The sequence below is a fragment of the Physcomitrium patens genome, chromosome 16 (genome assembly GCF_059467195.1).
Source record: "Physcomitrium patens ecotype Gransden chromosome 16, ASM5946719v1, whole genome shotgun sequence".
In the NCBI taxonomy this organism is placed as follows: Eukaryota; Viridiplantae; Streptophyta; class Bryopsida; order Funariales; family Funariaceae; genus Physcomitrium; species Physcomitrium patens.
The window spans coordinates 9,765,346-9,785,856 of NC_143425.1; the positions used below are offsets into that span (position 1 = coordinate 9,765,346).

The 20,511-nt window shown below is 37.0% G+C and overlaps 2 protein-coding genes across 4 annotated transcripts; both read left to right on the plus strand.

Moving 5' to 3' along the window:
- Nucleotides 1-11,313: 11,313 nt before the first annotated feature.
- Nucleotides 11,314-16,178, plus strand: LOC112293570 (nucleobase-ascorbate transporter 2). Its single transcript, XM_024543159.3, has 13 exons — nt 11,314-11,880; nt 12,554-12,651; nt 12,794-12,970; nt 13,122-13,222; nt 13,337-13,412; nt 13,550-13,609; nt 13,750-13,934; nt 14,079-14,175; nt 14,306-14,543; nt 14,655-14,732; nt 14,929-15,089; nt 15,196-15,456; nt 15,867-16,178. Exons 1-12 carry the CDS (start codon nt 11,760-11,762, stop codon nt 15,406-15,408), a joined length of 1,605 nt encoding a protein of 534 aa, XP_024398927.1. The 5' UTR covers nt 11,314-11,759; the 3' UTR covers nt 15,409-15,456; nt 15,867-16,178.
- LOC112293571 (uncharacterized) lies at nt 15,926-19,911 on the plus strand. 3 transcript variants are annotated; one of them, XM_024543160.3, is made up of 12 exons: nt 15,926-16,067; nt 16,282-16,778; nt 16,925-17,052; nt 17,159-17,263; nt 17,375-17,449; nt 17,573-17,626; nt 17,746-18,277; nt 18,385-18,451; nt 18,569-18,610; nt 18,713-18,781; nt 18,891-19,227; nt 19,357-19,911. In XM_024543160.3, exons 2-12 carry the CDS (start codon nt 16,679-16,681, stop codon nt 19,441-19,443), a joined length of 1,596 nt encoding a protein of 531 aa, XP_024398928.1. In that variant the 5' UTR covers nt 15,926-16,067; nt 16,282-16,678; the 3' UTR covers nt 19,444-19,911. The 3 variants fall into 3 exon arrangements, with proteins under 3 accessions (XP_024398928.1, XP_024398931.1, XP_024398930.1); XM_024543163.3 differs by having other exon boundaries at nt 18,891-19,183; XM_024543162.3 differs by lacking the exon at nt 18,569-18,610.
- Nucleotides 19,912-20,511: the final 600 nt, after the last annotated feature.

Consider the following 20,511-nt stretch of genomic DNA (forward strand, 5'->3'; position numbering starts at 1 on the left):
AGTTCCTTCCTTGAGGTCGATTGAACAATCATATGGACGGTGCTCAGGAAGAATATCTGCATTCTTTTTCTCAAAAACGTCTTGATAATCCTGATATTGACTTGGAATGCCACTTGAAGTCTTTACGTTTTCAGAAATAGGTGCAGCATAAATAGCAAAAGTTGATCCTTCTTTTGCTGCGTGTATAAATGCTTTTGCACCTATCAGTACGGGTTTTACTGTACTAGACTTATAATTTTTTACTTGGTTCGTAGAACTATTAATAACGCTTTTGGAAAAGTCAAGTTTACGCGAATTCCAATCTATTCGAGGGTTATATTTTTCTAGCCAGGATAAACCTAAAATAATTGGATTGGACGGGGATTTAATTATGTTAATAGCTATGTAGCTATCATGACCGTCTATTGTTACTTTTATAGGATGAGTTTCATGAGTGACATCTCCAGAAGACAAGGGACGACCATCTATGACTTCTACATGTACTGGTTTAGGTTTCTGTATAAAGGGTATTTTACGACTTTTAACAAATTGTTCATCTAAAAAACATGCTGAGGCTCCCGAATCTAATAAAGCAGAGGCTTTGTAATTCTTAGGTCCTAAATATAAGTCTATTATAAAACAAGGAGAGGGTTCTGAGGAGAGGATAGGACCTTCATTAGGAATTGTACAAGGTTCCAGCTGCACGGTCCCTATTGTAGCTGGACGAATCCGTTTTCTGACATGTTGTCTTCTTTGACCGTCGTACCCCTCATTTTATAGTTGCGTCGTTTCTTTGGACAATGTTGAACAGTGTGCTTAGGTTCTCCGCAATATAAACATAATCCTTCTTGACGACGACGAATCTTTTCTTGCTCAGTTAGAGGTTTAAAATGTACCGCGTCAATTTGCATGTCTTCTACTTCCGAATGTACGTTTGACAAAGATGTTGATGTTGCCATTGAGTAATAACGTTGAGGTTCCCGTGAATGATTTTCGGATTGAAATTCGAAAAGTCAATTATCACATTTTACCACTAAATCGATTGCTTGACTCAAAGTTTGAGGATCAGGTAAGTTGAGCATCAATTTCTTTACTTCGTATTGCAATCCATAAAGAAATTGACTGATGAGTGCAGCATCATCCCACTTGATGTCAATTGCTAGTTGTCGAAATTGTGAAGCATATACTGTTACTGAGCGATTTCCTTGTCGCAGAATTCGGATCTTATTTGTTGCAACACGAGTTGCATCGTGTTCACCATACATAGATCGAAACTCCGCCAAAAAAGCTTCCAAATTTTCCAATATTGGATTTCGTTGTTCAAGAAAAGACGAAAACCATGATAATGCAGAACCAGAAAGTAGAGTGCCAATAAACCTGACTTGTGATCCTGGAGTTGGATAGCTTTGCGGTTGAAGTTCAATTGCCAATTGTACTTGATTGATGAACCCTCGAAACTTTGATCTCGTACCATCAAATTTCTCAGGTAAGGCAATTCTTGGTTCTCTAGTGCTTATAGGGTGTTGTACAATTGGAGAAGGAACGTGATTTGTTGTAGATGTTGAAGCAGCTCCAATCATCTCTATATCTCCACTTTCTGCTATTCTTGTTCTTTCCTGTGTTGGTGAATTGAGTTGATGCATCGCAAGCATTAACTCCCTCATTTGCTCTTGCATTTGTGCCATTGCACTCTTTATTTCAACAAGCTCTGCCATAATGACACTAAGAAGAAAAATTTGTTTGATATTGCTCAAGACAAAAGAAAAGAAAGACTTGATAACAAAGAAGATACTAAGAACAATATCAGTTTAGAAGTGGGTAATCCGCAAACTTCTAATACGCTTATGTCTTGTCAAGAGAAAGGGGTAATCCACTCTTACTCAAGAAAAAACAAAGCTCTGATATTGTAAGTGTACTCTTGTCAATCTGTCAAGGACAAAGATTCAATGAGAAAAATATACACCAAAAGGCTATCTCGATATAAAATATAAACAAGTAGGTATATTAAAAGGAAACTAGAATGGCTATTGCCACAAGACAAGAAACTAAAGACTCTTGAACCTAGACTAGAAGCAAGAAAGGAGTTGACAAGAGTGAAGAAGCCTTCACTCTTGTCTCTATATATACTATCTAACTAGGGGCTACGTGGCGACGTTCTATAGGACCTCCAATATGTGTTGACTTTGTAGGACACATGCCTTGACTTATAAGGCAAGTTTTTCTACGTGTGGGCCACATAGTTAGCTTGATCTTCAAGCTAACAACATGTGTGGCACATGGCCAACTTGTTGACCACGTTTCTAATCCAAAAAGTCAATTAAAGACACCTATGAAGTCAAAGCAGCGTCTAGGAAGTTTCTAGGAAGCTTCTATATTAAATATTATACAATTAACTTACTTTTATCTACTTTTACTTACTTCTACCTATTTCTATATGTAATTATTAGCTTACATGATTATGGCCGTGACATAGACTCAAGGTGGTGCCAAAATAGATTAAAATATCTTATTTATTGACATGGATATGATATTAATGAATGTACATAGGAATGAGCTAAGAATTTTATAAATACAATGAAGAAGGTTGATACTTTTTATTAGCAACATTCATTAAAATTAAGATGAAAAAAATAATTCTTTATTATAAAATAAACAAGATTTATAAAAGATTACATTATATCTTCTATTCTTATTTATAATTTTTATATATTTATGGCATTAAAGAGATAGAAAATTAATAATTAGTAGATTTAAGACAAAATATATTATTTATTGGACTATTAGATGAGATATGATAATTATCACAATTTTCAAGGTGACGTAATAGAAATGAAGATTCTCAAGAGTAACATGTTTTTCTTTAAGTGAATGATAAAATATAATGTATTTAAATTCATAAAATATTTAATGATAACTTATAGAATTTCATATAAATGTTATTATGTTTAGATATAGATTGTATGTGAGATTTATAAAATAACATGCATACAATTGCTGCGGCATATATAAAAGAATTGTTATTTTAAATTGTTTTGTTTTGATAGAGGATATATTGTTGTATGCAATTGATTGCTTGGAGGCCGTGACATGAAAAAAAAGCATTGAAAATTGGGCAACAATATTATTTGAAGATTCTTGAATCATAGATGAGATCAAATCAATGTTGTATTAAAAAAAGACCTGTTTTGTCAACTTTATGGTATACTAATTTTGTGTCTAAGAGAAATCCTAGCTTTGCTGAGCTTGTGCATTTTAGACCTTGCTAGAATCTTGAATGAATTAGAGAAATTGATCCATTCCAATCAATTGCAAGCTTATCTAAATAAATTGTTAAATTCATTGACATGTAGTCTTTTAGTAAACCAAGAATTGCAAGTACTTTTTTTTTGCCACACTCTCTCTTTGGACCTACTTGCAATAAAAGTCTTAGTAGATAAAAGCTTTAGTTCTTTCATAATTGGTGTCAAAACTTTGTAATTTTAATTTAAATAGTATTTTATATAAATTTTAAATAAATTTAATTTAACTAAAAATTCTATTTTTTATATTAATAACTAAAATTACATAAGGTTTTTTTATATTTCTTTTAACTATCAATTAATATTTATAAGTTTTTTTAATAATTAATATATATAGATAGAAGATCAATATATATATATTGATTTCTATAATTAATCAATAATATTTAATTATAAATAAAAATATTAAATTATTTAAAATAATTTCTACTAAGACTTATTGAGATTTTTTTTCTAATAAGACACTTCAATCGTACAAAAATTTCTAATTTTTTAAATATTTAAATAATCAAAAGAATCTTGAATTCTAATAATTTTATATTTAAAGAATTTAAAACCATATTTTTAGTAATTTAACTAATTAATATTTTTTGGTAGGATTTATAATTGGATGTGAAGTTTTTTAGAGGTAAAAGCTATGACTATAGAAGACATAGTTTTTTAATGACTCTAATCTAAAAGATAAAACATATAAAAAATAATAAAAGAGACAACTCTTTTTCTCAAAAATGATCTATTTCTTGTAATACAATTGTAGTAATTATTTCAATCTCATCACAAATTATATATACTATGTTTTTATAACAAAGCACTAAATTATTTAAGTGTATGTAGACTTGTTGTAGTAATAAGTTGTATATTAAAAAATAAAATAAATAGATATTAAAAGATGGTTCATTTAGATAATATCTTATTTTGATTCTTTTATTTGTTATTCAATATGATTATATTGGATAATCTTATAACCTACATCCTTTAAAATCAAAAATCAAAATAATAAAGCATACCACTTATAAAAATAAATGTAGCACATGATGCTTTTTTACACATAATATAGAATATAACAATGGTAGATTTTAAATTTCATGGTTTTTTTTGTATTTTAGAATGTAGCTCCTTTGAAGTCTTGTTTCTTTTGATTGCTATAGGATAATCTATCCTAACCTACGAATAAATTGTCACAAAGTGCCATTATTGAGGATGACACACTATGTAATGCAATTGCCATTTTTACATCCTTCATTTATCATTGAGTGCGTATAATTTTTTTTGCAATACTAGTTTATATGTTGCATAATGCCTCATCTTTAATTGCATTTTCATTGGCACAATCAAAGGTTGGAAACAAACGTGTACCTCACAAAATCCAACATCCATCTCTCATTCTTTTATTTCATCTCAAGCCTTGGTGTAAAGAATTTGTAATCTAATTCAACTTAAATATAGAATTGCCATTCTTTTCTTATGCAAGAACAATGCTTATTACCACAATAATTATCTCAAATGTTCATTGGAACATTGATTAGGAAGGTGATACAAGTAACTTATCTAGAAGCATGTGTGTATGGAAGAACTTTCTTATTGTGGTGGAACTTTAATGGGGTACAATTTCTTATTGCAATCACTTACTTTATCAATTAGAGCAAATAAATGTAGACAATCATCAAAAATTTCAATTGCCTCAAATCCTATAAGGGCACCAAAACCTTAATTAATGTGGCATATGAAGAAGTTGTTATTAGATCTCAAAAACTTAGGTCTTATAAATACTTAGGTCTCAACTATTTAATATTTTTTAAGTTTGTAGAATTTTCTTTAATAGCCAATTAAAATAAATTTTTATCTCTTTATCTTATATTTAAGTTGTAATATATATATATATATATATATATATATATATATATACACATATATATTTAGTTTTTCAATTTTTTTGTCTTCCAAGCAATGGACTGGAATTCAACTCATAAAAAATGCATGCATACAAAGAAACACATGTACATATGTGCATGCTTATTTTTTCATAGCATGTTATCTTGATGGATAATGTATTGCCAATGGCACCAACTTCTCAATGGATTGCAAGTTGTTACTTTTTTTTCACTCTTGAGTATAGCAAGAGACACATTTTTTCAACCTATCTATGAAAACAAGCTATATGGAAGCTTTTGCCCATGTTTTTCATACAATTCATATAATTTGACTTTTACTTTTAATTGATGGACCACACAAATAAGGCAATTCAAAAATTTTGGAATATGGTAATCATTGTATCCAACATATGGTATTCTTAAATAAAATATAAAATAATAGTTTATTTTGTATTGAGTACTCGGCTCCATGCTTCTTTTGTCCATATATCTACATCCTTCTATGCATGCGCTATTCCTTCTTCTATCCAACTATATAGATGTAAAGGTTAAAAAGTTGTTCCTTATATTTGATTGAAAAACATAAGGACAAACAAAATTTTAAGAGTCAAGACACTATCCATGTCCATAAGAGCATTATAATGTAGTAGCATACAAAAGGCCGTCCTCTCCTCTAGAGTCTAAGCTGTGTAGGAGTGTGACTTAGATTAGAGGTGATTTGGATAATGGAAGTTTAATTATCAAGGATATGAATCTCAAAGAAAGAAATCCTCAATACACTCTTATGTCACTTGAAAAGACCAAGAAATCACTCAAAGGTAGTAATATATTAAATTAGAATGGCTATTGCTAGAGACAAAAAGACTAAAAAGTCTTGAAACAAAACTAAAGACTAAAAAGACATTGACAAGAATGAAGAAGGCTTCACTTTTACTTGTATATATACTTTTTAATTAGGAATTATATAGAAATATTCTATAGGACCTCTAACATGTGTTGACTTTGCTAAACATGTGTCTTAACTTGTAAGGCCAGTTATCTATATATAAGCCATATAATTAACTTATTCTACAAGCTATTAACACATATGATACATGATTAAATTGTTGATTAAGTTTTTAGCTTACTAATTAATTTTAAATATGTATAAAATCAAAGCAAAGTCTATGAAGCTTATAGAAAGCTTTTCAAAAAGATATTATGAAATCAATCTATTTTAGTCTATTTTTATTTAATTATTTGGATAATTATTAGAATAAATATTTATTTCTTTGATATCAATCTCAAATACCCTCTATGAGGTTTTATGAGGCAAATAAAACCAAACTCTAAAGTCAGCAAAAGATAAGTGGGCATGTTACTACAGCATAAGTTTGTGATGACCTAAAGGCAATGGAGCTTAGAATTAAATCAAATTTTAAGGATTAAAATTCTTGTGGATATTATCTACATCGATCATGACTCTTCTAAAGGAGTTCATAATTCTTAAGTAAAAAATCACCTTAGTCAGACATCAAATTAAAGTACAATCTATAATGTTTGATAAAGAGGCGATTGGTAGTTATACATTAGGCTGCTAACTTCTTCAAGAGTCAATTGCAATTGAGTGTTGGAGCACAATTTAAGATCATGATGTAATAGGATTATTGTACAAAAGAGAATCACAATGCATTGTGATTTAATTGTGTTTTAATATCTTTATTCTTAATTTTTTTAAATTTAGAAGTAAACACAAGTGAGGATATTATAATGGATCCAATGCATACCTTATTCTTTCTATGCATACTAATCAAATTTGCAATTTGTATTCTCCATTAGATCCACTAAAATCTATGGATTAATGAATGGATACAACTCTAAGAAACAAACAAGGAAAGAATAAAGGGAAAATCTTGAATTTTGGAGTTGTATTCTTTTAAAAAAAAAATCATCATCATCATCATCATCATCATAAAGATCATGACAATGGAAACAAGCTATGAGAAAAAAAACACAAAAAAAACAAATCAAACATCCTTGTAGATTAGTCTTTGTAGGAAAGGAGGTGCATAAGTTCTATATGGATTATAGCACCTTAAATGTAGTTAGGAAGATAAAACTATAGGCTTGTGGCCTCTCTTAGAGACCCAAATATACTACATATGAATCTTGGTGATATTCAAATCTTTGATCTATATGCAAGTTATCCTTGAAATAAAATATTTTTATTTAATTTTTTATTTGTTTACTTGCTATTTCAAAACCTTCATAACTTTTTCATAGTAACTCGAAATTATTTTTTCATAGTAGATATGTTTCTTATATTATTGAAAAGATTAAAAAATTATATTTTTAAAAATATTTTTTTACTTTTTATTAGATAAAAACTTAGTGAAAAAATTATGACCAAGTTTTGAGTGTGTTATAGCTTAGTTTCATTCATTTTACTTGTTTTGTATTTGTTCTTATTTTTTCCTTCTTTTGTTCTTGTTAATTTTTTCCTTTACTTCACACCACTAATTACAAGTAACTTATAATATAAGCTATGTTATAATTTTAGTTGAGAAATAAAATTTATTCTTACACTAATATCTAAAAGAAATGAGAAAAAAATTATAAGACTTATTTGCAATAAGTTGGAATTTTTTCTTCTATTTTTAGATAGATTTGGTTTTAAGGTATATTTCACATTGCTTTTCATTAGTTTCTAAAATTTAAAGCTTTAGTTTTAGTAGATAATAGAATCAATATATTTAAATTGCTACAATATCTATTAATTAAAATATGATCTATTTAGACTATAAATATTAAAATATACAAATACTATAAATAATTTACGATAATATTATAAAAAATATTTATAATATGATCTATAAATATCATAAATAATTAAACTATAATCTATTTAATTATTTGGAAAAAATCTATTTAAATTCAATCTCTCCTACTTGATTAAAATTCCTAATAAATAGCATTTTTTATTGATGAAATATACAAGCATAAAAAAAATCTAATAAAATATTATAATCTAAATATAATTAAAATTATTTTTATAAAACTTAGGTTTAAAATTGAGAATTATAGTCTTTAGAATTTAATACTTTATGTAGTCAATTATATTTTCATTTGGATTATCAACTTTAAGTTCTTTATATGTTGATCATTACAAATATTTGGTATTTTATTTAGATTACTATTAAAAGAAAATAAGGTTATAGAATAAAAAATATATATTTTTAAATTAAATTATAATTAAATTAAATATAAAAAATAAATTTACCTAAATGAAATCACTTCATATTATTGTTAATAATACTTGAAGTTTTTTCATTGTTCAAACCTCTAATTGCCTTTTTCTTGTGGAATCAAATTTGTTTGTTAATAGTATTTAAAAATATACAATAAAAAATCTTAAAATTTAACTAAATATATATTTTTATAGATGAATGTTAGCTCCCTTATTTATTATCTAATAAATACTTTTTTTATTAATAAATGCTATAGAACTATGGATTAAAATTAATATGGTTACAATTTTTCTTTGATAATATTCTTCAAAAATAAATAATAATACATTATACTACTAAAGAATTTGTTGAAAAATAAGTTTAAAAAAGTAGAAAATTATTTCTTCTATTTTCTTCTAAGTTCATTCAACATCCATAATTTTAATAATATAAAATATTAATCATTAAAATTTAATCTCATAAGTGATAATTTGTTTAGTTGTTTTGAATGTTTTGTAGACTATAGATGTTAACAATAGAAAACCTATACTTTCTTATATTTTTATGTATTCCTAATTACTGAATATTGAAAAAATCTTTGATGTATTATTACTTTATTTATTTTTGTTGTAGCTAAGTCTAAGATTTTAGAAGATATTTAAAATGTTTATATAACTTACTTTATATCATAAAAACTTACATATTATGCCATGACCTTAGTTCTTGTATAATAGCATTTTTAAAAATTATTAAGTAGATATTTAATTTGATTTTTCTTTTTTAACTACTTGCTTTAACTTTTCTGTCATTTTGCTCCTAGATCTTATTAGAACTTTTAAACTAAGAGTCTTATTGTAGATGCAATTTATTTATTTATTTTTTTTTACAAAAATATTATGATAATAGATTGTGATTGTTTGTCATTCTAACATATACTAAGATTCTAGTCACCTATTGTTTGTTTGTTTGTTTGTTTGTTTTTTTTTTTTTAAATCTCCTATTATTAAATAAAAATGAAAAGAAAAAATTGATTGTCAATTTTACAAGATAAAGAAATAATAAGAATAATGTGGTAGTGTTTAAAATATTATGAATAGACTTAGATTAAGATGTAAATGAATTTGATAGAAAAAAATCTATATATATATATATATATATAATTACAATGAAATCAGATTCACTTTCATACCTTGAAGACTTGATGTCTCATCATTGCAAAAAAATGCTAGTAGACGAACTAATATGAAAGCTTTCTTCTACTACAATCTAACTTTTACTTTTATCATGTCTATTTTGTATTGATGGTTAAAATGAAAGATTTACAAACACAATAAAAAGAAAGAAAGAATGACAAAGCTTACTTTAATTTCAATATACAAAATATTAAAATGCTTAGAATTAATTAGTTTTCTTGTAAAGAACTAATACAACTATACATAATACTACTTAAATTGTAAATACAACTTAAATTAAACTTAAATTATTAAAAAACCATTAATAGTATCCTTAATTCTAATGAAACATCACATTTATAAACAACAATCACTTCAATCACAATACATCTTATTTAATACACTAATGTTGCATTGACAATGATCAATATGTGGTACAAAGTCAATACATAAATATTCAAATATACACACATACTTACTTACATATATACTACACTGACCAACTAAAGATTGGGTCAATTGGACGATCCCAGTTAGTCGTTCACAGACACGTCCACATGCGAAACAACATTCATCTGGGCCACGAGTCTCCCCCAAATGTGCCAGTTTTAGGGTTTCGTAGCAGCGCCGCATTTCGCGCATGTGTAAATTCCCAGTGCGGGGAGGGCCATGGCTCGCACACGAACAATGTGAGACTTACGAAGGCGATGTGTGGGTCAACATGGATACCTTGTAGCCTTTGGACGCCGATGGGTTGAGGCATAATTGATGCCTGGTGTGAAAGATGCAACAATGACACACGTCACTGCCGGAAGAAACTCACAGTCTAAGTCCTGAGAAGAACGTTGTTGCTGGATGGTGGTGCTGGTGCTGGTGCTGGTGCTGCAAGAAGAACGCCGAAATATGACGTGGAGCTGGTTGCAAACCAATTCTTTTCTTGCAGCCGAGGCTGGCTTTTGTATATGAGTTCTTCGCCGATCGCATGCGTATTCACGTGTTGGTTATGCGTCGGTGTGGAGACGATGGAGCGTATCAACGGAAAGATTGCGTTCCGTTGATGGGCTTCATGAATTCCAACTTTTTTCCTGTATCATGCAGGAAAGCCACGCACCGACGACTGGCTCACCACCGCTGAGCTGGCCCATGTCTGGTCCCAGCATGGTGATTGTCGATGGGGGGAGATGCTGTGTGCTTGTGCTCGCGGAGGACAGGCAGCAGCCGTGTGGAAGGATTAGCGCGTATTCGCTCTGTTCATTGAGATTTTGTTTGGGGGAGGGGGGATCGGGGAAGACCGTTTCGATGCAGTACTCTCATCAGGCGTGGCGTACTGGCATGGTGAGACACTAGAATGTCTCCGTCGACACTTGGTGCTGGATGCTGCATTGTTTGGATGGGTGGAAACCAGTGAAGTTTTTTCGTGGTTGGACCTGTTCAGAGTGCCTGACGAGGAATGAGTGAGAATCTCATAGTAGAACTGGAAAAGCACGTTATGCTTTTCCCCAATTTACCTCTGCTTTTGGCGTGTTGCAATCGATCGTTTACTGCCATTGCCTTCGTCAGGCAGGCAGGGACGCAGGCAGGGACAGAGGCAGGTAGGCAGGCATCCTTTGCAGTAAAACGGATTCCTTTCCGGCCGTAGTATCGCTCTACTGGGTCGCTGTGAAGTGCTGAGGCGCGCACCATTGTTTGGTCTCTCGTCTCGTGCTGGCCCACCAGAGAGCCGCCTTTCCTCTTTTTCCCTTGCCTCAGACACTTCACTCGCGCACTCAGTCTCCACCCGCACTTTCTTCACTCTCTCCCAACTCACTGATTGATGTCCCTCGTCCAGCCCCTCTATTGTCTTTGTCGTGTGCTTTTCGAAGGCTAAGCCTAGGGGAAGAGCGACATTGATTAGAGAGCTCTGGCCAGTGGTGTGCCTAGCGTCACAGTGGGACTGTTGCTAAGCTTCCGCTTGGAGACGTTGCTTGGATCGAGGCAGTCTTTATGAACGCGTTTGTTGCATCGCGGGGTTAGCCAAGTGGTTGTCTATTGCCTGCAGTGCGATTTTCATCAGGAAGTGGTGGTACGCTCCGAGTTGGTGTGCGAATTGAGGCGATCTATACGCAGTGCGTGCTGGTAGTGATGGTGTTGAGAAGGAGGTGATATCGAGCAGTGCTCGATGAGTGTGTGGAAGTAAACGATCTCCAGGGCAGGGATTAGCGGTGAGCAGTCGTCGGAAGAAGGGCTGAAAGAATGGCAGCCCCAGCAGTAGTTGTAGCTGGACCGCCTCCCATCAAGGAGTCGGATTTGCACCACCATGCATTAGAGCAGCTGCCTGGTCTGGCGTATTGTATCAACGATAATCCGGGTTGGGGTAAGCGCGTCTTTTCCCCTACGATGTCCAGCTTCCCTGCTTCGCAATAATCACCAGAGCTATCTCTCGGGCTCGTTCTCGCAAATTCCTTACACTTTCTCTAGAGCACAACTCCGGACCTGTTGGCTGTACACCCTAAATGAATCTGTACTTTCTAACAGTTGTGGCCTCAGATATTTTCCTCTTTTCAATTAGAAGAAGTGGTTCGTCTTGTTCCAATTACGCGTCGCAAGGAGCGTAGGTGGTTTGCACTGGTTTTTCCTTCACTAAGATCATCCAAGCTACTCGTAGGCAGCAAATTAGCTGTAATGTCCATGCTTTCTTCCTTTTAATATGTTGCCTGCTTCCTCGTTGGCCACCGCCTGGGGACGGTGTCGGAAGTTTTACCTTGTAGTGCATGTATCAATCCCGCTTGTTTTTAAGCATTTCGAAACCATGCTTGTTCCACTTTGAACACCCTCCCTCTTAATTTCCAAATCATCGAAGTGTAAACTCGCCATCAATCGCACAGCATTGCCTTAGATATGAGCTGCGATAAAGTTAACGCGTCACTCTTGTCATACAAATGTTAGAGCGCCACTGATAAGGAGAATGCTAACCCGAGTTATTTGTGTTCGAATTTTGACAAATTTACCCACTTCAGCTCTAAAAAAAAAAGATTGGCTTCTTCCAGGTACTGCAATTGTTCTAGGCTTCCAACACTACCTGGTCAATGTTGGTGTGGCGGTGTTGATTCCACTCCTAATCATTCGATCGATAGGTGGAGAAGCGGTATGATTCTCCTTTCCTTGTCTTCTACATTTGCCTAGTTGCCATGGATTTGATTTTCCTTCTATGATTGTGCCGCATTTTGTGAAATAAGATTCGAAGTGCATGTGCTCGTCTGCTTTGCTAACGGTTCGGAGATGTGCAGCATGATCTGTCTAGGGTCATTCAATCTGTGCTGTTCGTGTCGGCGATCAACACCCTGTTGCAGACATTTTTTGGTTCTAGACTCCCAGTGGTAATGGGAAACTCGTTCTATTTCTTGCCGATGGTCCTGTCGATTGTTAGCAGACGGGGAATTATTGATTACCCGGATCCCCATGAAGTACGCTCTTTCATCTCCTTTCAACATTCATATAATCTCAGTTTTGCATTATCATTTGTAATTCATTGGGGCTAGCAACTTCATTAACATACCGTCAAAATTGAGTAAAAGCAGGTCGTAGAGTTTGTCTAACTAGTTTTTGACATAACAGAGATTTCTTCGGGGAATGCGAGCAACGCAAGGGGCTTTCATAGCTGGATGCTTTCTAAACATCATTCTCGGATTTAGCGGTCTGTGGGGCATCACGATGAGGTATTAAATGAGTTATTTCGATGAACCAAGTTTTCCGTAACGCTCCCCTTGACCTGTTGTGCTGTGTGTCTTCTCACCTTGCCCGCACTCACCTTAACATGCATGTCGGTGCAGGTATATCAGTCCCATCGTGATTGCACCTGTGACAACGTTGGTTGGACTGGGAATTTTTGAACGCGGGTTTCCGGGGGTAAAGCTTCTTTGCAATCCTGGAAAGTTCAGACACTCTTCAGATTTACATTATCTCTTCAACTCAACTGAAACTCAAAGAATTGGTCCTTCATTGTCCTCCATTCTAAAGAGGAATACTTGGTGATCTCTTAACAGGTTGCGAAGTGCGTTGAGATCGGCATTCCAGCTCTCCTCATCTTTCTCGTCTTCTCTCAGGTAATATATTGCTGCTTTCACAGATTGAAGCATTTTGCAACGTTGTTGGAGTCGAGTCTTCATAGACCGCTTCATAATTATGTGATTACTACATATTTTTAGTGTACTCTTCTGATTCAAATCTGCATTCGATCATGCAGTACCTAAGACATGTCAGATTCCGCGACCATCACTTCATCGAGCTGTTTCCTTTCATATTCGGTGTGATCATCGTCTGGATCTTTGCTGTGATCCTGACAGTGGCGGGCGCTTACGACCACGCCAGTGAACTCGGCCAAAGGAACTGCAGGACTGATCGTTCAGGCCTGGTGTCGGCTGCACCTTGGTATGTTCACAGCCGTCGTTACGCAAGACGCATGTGCAGGGTTGTCGCTTTGTACGCTAGGTGCTACACGTTTGTGTGAGTTGGAGATGTCGGTCCGGAGACATGCACATATGAAACGGGGTGACGGTGGTGGAATTGTGGCAGGGTGAGGATATCGTATCCGTTTCAGTGGGGGTCCCCCACGTTTGATGCCGGTGATGTTTTCGGCATCATGACGGCCGCATTTGCATCCCTTGTGGAGGTTGGTCCCTGATGCCACGTAGCAAGTCGTGAGTGTTGCGGTGAAAGGTTTGGTGGTGTGCAGTGATGATGAGTGAGTGAGTGTGTATGTATGCAGTGATTGGGTGGTGTGCATGTGGGATTGTGTGCAGTCGACGGGTGGGTTCTACGCGGTGTCTCGACTCGCTGGAGCAACGCCACCTCCGCCGTATGTGATCAGCAGGGGAGTGGGATGGCAGGGGATTGGACTGCTGCTGAACGGGTTCTGGGGGACGTTCACGGGGACAACCGTGGCACCGGAGAACGTGGGGCTGGTGGGGTTGACGAGAGTTGGAAGCAGGAGGGTGGTGCAGATTGCGGCAGTGTTCATGCTTTTCTTTTCCATCTTCGGTACGTAACACGAGTGGAGTCGGTGTTGGGTGTGGGCGCGTTGTTACATGGGTTGATGCGAAGGCAAGGCCGTGGTGCTGAAGATGGTTGCAATGGGTGTGTGGGATGCAGGGAAGTTTGGTGCAGTTGTAGCGTCGATTCCTCAGCCAATTGTGGCAGCTATTCTGTGCCTGACGCTTGGGATGGTCGGTGAGTAGGGCGCTTCAGATGTGTGGCTCAGTGATGATGATAATGATGATGATGATGGTGTATTTTTGGGGATTGTAGGAGATTCGTTGTTGGCGAGGTAGATTAGGGGCAAGTTGGGTGACAAAGTTGTGTGTTGTAGCGTACGCGTTATGATTAGGGGTGGTGGTGGTGGTGGGTGGTGATGTTGGATGTGCAGTGGGGACTGGAATCTCGCAGCTGCAGTTCGCGAACATGAACATGACGCGAAATATATTTGTGGTGGGATTCGCTCTATTTATGGGGCTGTCTGTGCCGCAGTACTTCAGAGAGTTCGAGTTGAGAGCTGGACATGGCCCCGTGCACACGAATGCTCGATGGGTGAGTAGGTGGTTTTGTGTGGATGGGTGGGCATGTGATCGCAGTTGGATGAGGTTGAGGAGGTTTGTGGGAGGTCTAACATGTAAAACTGGTTTGTTTTTTGCAGTTCAACGACATCCTGAATACATTCTTCGGTGCGCCCGTGATAGTGGCGTTCGTTGTGGGGACAGTGCTGGACATCACTCTGACCCGGCACGTATCGAAGAGGGACCGGGGTATGCTGTGGACTCGCAAGTTCCGGCACTTCAGGCAGGATCCTCGCAACCACGAGTTCTACAGACTCCCTGCTGGTCTGCACAAGTTCTTCCCCCCGACCTAATAGCGCTACATTTCATCTCATCTCAGAAGGATTGCTTCATCTGCGAAAGTAAGAGCCATCTTGATGTACAATGATCTGGAGAATGTCATCTGGTCTCAAGAAGAACGTTGGTTCTCATTGGGTAGCTTTAGCGGTATGAAGATGATCGAGTCGTATATTGTGGATGTAGTGATTCACTTCGATGCCCGTAAATATGATTTGGGAGTCACAATGATATTGGAAAGTAATTTTGTAGTGGTACACATATCGGAGTGGAAGAAGGCAGGTGGTGGAGTAGTTGGCTTTGAGCCTGGGTCTGATTCTTACCCCTTTAGGCTATATACATATGCGTCCGTAGCTCGGAGTGGACATTGATCGCAACCCCTAATGGCGTTGCCTTTGTTCTCATTATACCAATGGTGATTCTCTACTTTAGAGCATTGAGGCTATTGCTCACAACGCTTTTGTGTGATCTGCAGTCGTTCATCACTGATCTCACTTTGCGAGCCCCAGCCTTTTGAGATTTTGGCATAGGAATTGACACTTGGACCCGAGCTTTGTTGCCTCTCCATGTGTCGTTATTTGTCCAAGTCGCATCAGTTATTGTCCTGGCAGTAACATGAGTTGAAAACGCAGAAACCAAAGCTCATGGAAGAGTAATGGCTCAATGTGAACATGCGGTGAGGTTTTTCGAGGATCTCCACTGGATGGTTGCGCTCTTGTCAGATTTTCCTTTACTAGCCAGTTCACCAGCAAATCATATAAAATCCGTTTTTATGGTTGTTGTACAATTGCCCCATCCCACTGCGCAAGGATGACTTGATGAATCATTATTAATTTGTCACTTTGGTACGAGCTTCATTGACCTTGTCAAAACTGTGATTTCCTCTGCAGTAACATACGAAACTGCGCGAAAGGTGTCACCAGATTGTTGAATGGCCACCACATTGGCATGAAAACGTCTACAGGAACTTCACCTTCAAGGTGGATCCTACTTCTCAGGTTTATCGAGTTAATGTTTAGGAGGACTCCGGACGATAGGGGAGCGAGTCTCAAATATTTCGCTCTTTTGTCGAAGATGTAGGCTGGTGGTGGTGATTTGCTGAATCACTCGTAGGTACATGCATTTAAGCGATGCTTTACAAATGATCTCATACAAACAACTCTCAAGCAACGTGCGAAATTCTCCAGACAGGAGCCAACACCCAATTCAATCGTAACGATGTGTAGATTCTGAATACCAACTGATTAATTGTTTTGATTGAGAGGGATTGAAAAGAGACCAGAGAGAATGCCAATATTACCTGATTTTAAGTGGCGGGAGAGTGAAGCGTGGGTGAAGATTGATGTCGAGCTTCGCACTGTGAATCCAGCAACGGCCGACATTACAAGTAATTGAACTCATACTTTCCTGCATTCAACCTATGAGGGAAATGAAGTTAGGTAGCGTTCCAAGAGTTGCATGATATGTTCGTTCAACAGATGATTACAAACCCTAACTCGATCGTCACACTGCGTGGGTATTCGTTTCGTACAGCAACTGAATGCTTCGTGAAGGTGAACAGTTATCCTTTCTTGTATCAAGTTGATCTGGAAGGAGAAATAGACACCAACGAGAGTACCGGTGTGGTGGATAAAACTGGTGTCCACTTTCATCTGATCAAGGTTGTTTCGAACACTCAATCAACGTATTGCTACTTGAACCTACGAACGCTTCAATCAGGGCATCAGTTGATCAAATAATTTATTAGGGTTCCCACATACCTTGCAGACGGACCAAAGGCTATGGAACAGATTGGCTGCTATCGGAGACAAGAAGGAAATTTTGGCACGACGAGAACGGTCTTTTGAAGCTATAAGAGAGCGATCCAAGGAGGTCTTCCGATTCCACTGCACAGTACACAAAATTGTGATCTATGTACTCCAGAATTCCTCCCATAATTTATGAACATCTATGAATTGGGTGAATTCGTTTGTGTGCAATCAGGTAAAGTCAAAGTTCCATGAAAACAAATCTATCACCAATCGGATTGCAGTTGGGAAGCAAATGCAACTAGATGAGGTATTACCCAAGCTCTTGCTACGTGCACTTCTCTCTTCCATGTTCGACCGTTTCCCGTAACCAGTCTTTCACAGATAGATCTAAAGACCAGGTGTTGTGTGTGTTGGCACGTGATGTTTGAAGGCTCGACGTAAGGCTATTGAAAATCACAAAACAGCCGAAATGCACCTTGAGAATGTAAGTACTTTCAATCACGTACCTGGAGGAAAATGGAGTAATTGAATGCTATTCAGGTTCGCCGGGCACCCTTTCCATGGTCTCATCAAAAGTTCTGAACGCTGACTCTCCATTTCTAGATGGAGCTCACGGAATGGAAGAAACAACTTCCTAAGGCAACAGCTAAGTTGCCGCAAGAGCCTACATCTGTGGAGTATGACGATGTTAACGATGTTGGAGATGACGAAGAGGTTGATACGATTGAGAAAACTGAGTACGAGAAAATACGTAAGGACTGGCTGAAAAATAATTCTGAAACTGAAGACACAGAGGAGTCGACAGATCCAGTAATTTTTAATGAGGAGAAAGTGAATTTTGCAAATCACAGCAAAAACAGGGTATCGGAAGCGCCACTCAAAGAAAATATTGGTCCTCCATATGAAGATGATTGGGATGGAGACGAGAAAGTAGACTCACAAAAAACAGCGGCAGCTACTGAAAATGGGAGGATTGTCTCCCGAAATGTGAAGCCCAAGTCCGTCTTAAAAGAGCGACAGGCAATTACATCGTTTGAGAAGATCATTCCTGCTCCTCGTAAAGTTTTTAGCGTGCCGATCTATTTCAGCGACAAGCCAACTCTGCCAGATCACCTGCCTGCTCGTGAAAGCCGAGGTAATGAATCCTTCAAGCAACAGCATGCTTAATTCCTGTGACATGTTTGGTCTTCAAACCTGTTAACCATTCGTGGAGACGACATTGGCCTTCATGTGTCCTCCCAGAAGTGAAGGTGGAGCTGATAGATCGAGCCAAAACTGGAGCTCCAGATACAAATGATATCTCTGAGAGGTTTGTGGGGATAACATTTGCTCCAATATGTTGTTATGCTTCCAAATTCCTGGAAGTCACCTCTCTTCCTGTGAATTCTTTGCCCTCCTCTGACTAGCCCTAACGCCTTCTTGGCAGAGAGCCGATATTTCTCCAAGACAAGGGCGATTTCTTCTTCAAGTTAGTCTCCGTCTCTTCGCTTCATTTGGGGTTAACCTATGCCTAGTTGAGATCGATCCATTCCCTGCTTCTAAATCTGGTTACTCTGAATATTGCGAGCAGAGGTGGAGATTACCAGAGTGCCGCAAATGCATACTCAGATGCTATCTCGAAAGATGCCGCTATGATTTAGTATCCTTTCTCTGATGTTTTCAGTCGCTCCTCTCTTCAATATCAATTAATTGCTAAGCAATTAGAAATAAACCCAGTACGTGGCATTCTTGACAAGACGACCCCACAGCTGCTACGCAAACCGTGCAGCTTGTAGATTACACTTCAATCAAGCGCAGGCGTGCATAGATGACTGCACCACAGCCATTCATCTTCTCAACTCAGACGATCCTATCTTTGACATGCAAGTGGACATTGCATGCTCTGCCTGTCCTGAGTACGTCAAGCGATACCGTGAGTACCCATCGGAAGGACTTGGCCTGCTCACTTGCTTGACACGGCAGCGAACCGCAGGCAACAGCATCCTCAGCTTGAAGAATAGCGTTAAGGCCAGAGTGTTGACACGACGAGGGACAGCGTATTGTATGCTTGAAGACCTCCAGAAAGCTGTAGCTGATTTTTATTCTGTAATCATTCCATCAACTAGCTTCTAGTGACATGTAGTTCTGATTGAAACTGAAGCTGCTACATTAGGCTTTTTGGGTTTTTCCATTTCATTGTTTTTCACACAGAAGCTCCCGTATGCGTATTGACAGGCTCTGGAGTTGTTTCCTAAGAACGTTGATGTGGAGGACAGCTTGAAGGAAATGCAAGCACGACTGGATTCAACCAAGAGGTCATAATTTGGTTGTAGCCAATTGAAGGATCTGTGCACACGGTGTCGATCAATGCAGGCAGTGGACATTCAACTTCGAACAAAAAAAAAGACAAACAGAATAGTTTAATTACAGGAAAAGAAAACCTGAAATTTCCCTGTTCTGAGACTACTTTCCACCTCTTGTCCTTGTTTTTATCTCATCCTTTCTTCTCACTCAGATGTAACATAAGCTAGTTGCCGATATAGTGGACGTGTCTGGAGTTTTGTTTTAGTTCGCAGTTGGGAGAAAGATATACATGCATTCTCACGTTTCCTGTGAATTAGTCTGAAAGCATTCCGACGTACTGTGGAATGCCAAGGAATCACGTGAGGGACTAGTAGATCGTCAGTGTCTTGGTTCAGTGACCAGCCACGAGTCTTCTACTTGGATTTTTACAATCTGCGAAGTAAGCTTGGGCGAATCATCACGAAATAAAGGTCTTGAATCTCCTCACGCTCATGTTTACTGATGAGTTACTCTTGGCACTGATCATAATCGGTTGGAAGAATGTTTGGCGTCAGACTTGAGGTGCAAAGGAGGAGCAAGGATAAGTTTGTGTGTAGTGGCGAGATGGATGAGCGGCGGGAAAGTGTGTTGCGGGGGGTTGCTAAATTGATGGTGTTCATGGTTGCTAAGGCTACTGTATGTCGTATTTATGTTCGCTGAGGAGAATTTTGGTCGTTGCCTTCGTAAGTTCTCCGTTGATTTCTATTTATAGCTTTGTTTTGGGCGAGTAGGAATCTCGAGATTTTAGAGGAAGCGGAGGTTGGATGCGAGGCAGCTCGACACAGATTCACCGCTGTCTTAGATTCTTGAAAAAATCGAAAAAGGGAAACATGCTAGACGCTGATTCTTGAAGGTGGACTTGGAATTAGGATTACAAGCAGTTTCGAACAGTTACGAGTAACGGGAGTGGTGTCAGATTGAGTCTCCAAAAAAAATTTGTGCGTATGAAGAGCATAAGATTATACTGTATCTAGACAAAATGTGCTATATTTTGAAGTAGGTATGAGGTCCTCGTAGGATGCAGCGGAAATGCTGTCATGGTTGATG

Excerpts from the sequence above, each read along its gene's own strand:
- LOC112293571 (XM_024543160.3), top strand. The coding sequence starts at position 16,679 with ATGCCAATATTACCTGATTTTAAGTGGCGGGAGAGTGAAGCGTGGGTG. Across the intron at positions 17,053-17,158 it reads TCCACTTTCATCTGATCAAG|ACGGACCAAAGGCTATGGAA; the intron begins GTTGTTTCGAAC and ends CATACCTTGCAG. Across the intron at positions 17,627-17,745 it reads CCGAAATGCACCTTGAGAAT|ATGGAGCTCACGGAATGGAA; the intron begins GTAAGTACTTTC and ends CTCCATTTCTAG.
- LOC112293570 (XM_024543159.3), top strand. The coding sequence starts at position 11,760 with ATGGCAGCCCCAGCAGTAGTTGTAGCTGGACCGCCTCCCATCAAGGAG. Across the intron at positions 13,935-14,078 it reads CTGGTGTCGGCTGCACCTTG|GGTGAGGATATCGTATCCGT; the intron begins GTATGTTCACAG and ends GAATTGTGGCAG. Across the intron at positions 14,176-14,305 it reads CATTTGCATCCCTTGTGGAG|TCGACGGGTGGGTTCTACGC; the intron begins GTTGGTCCCTGA and ends GATTGTGTGCAG.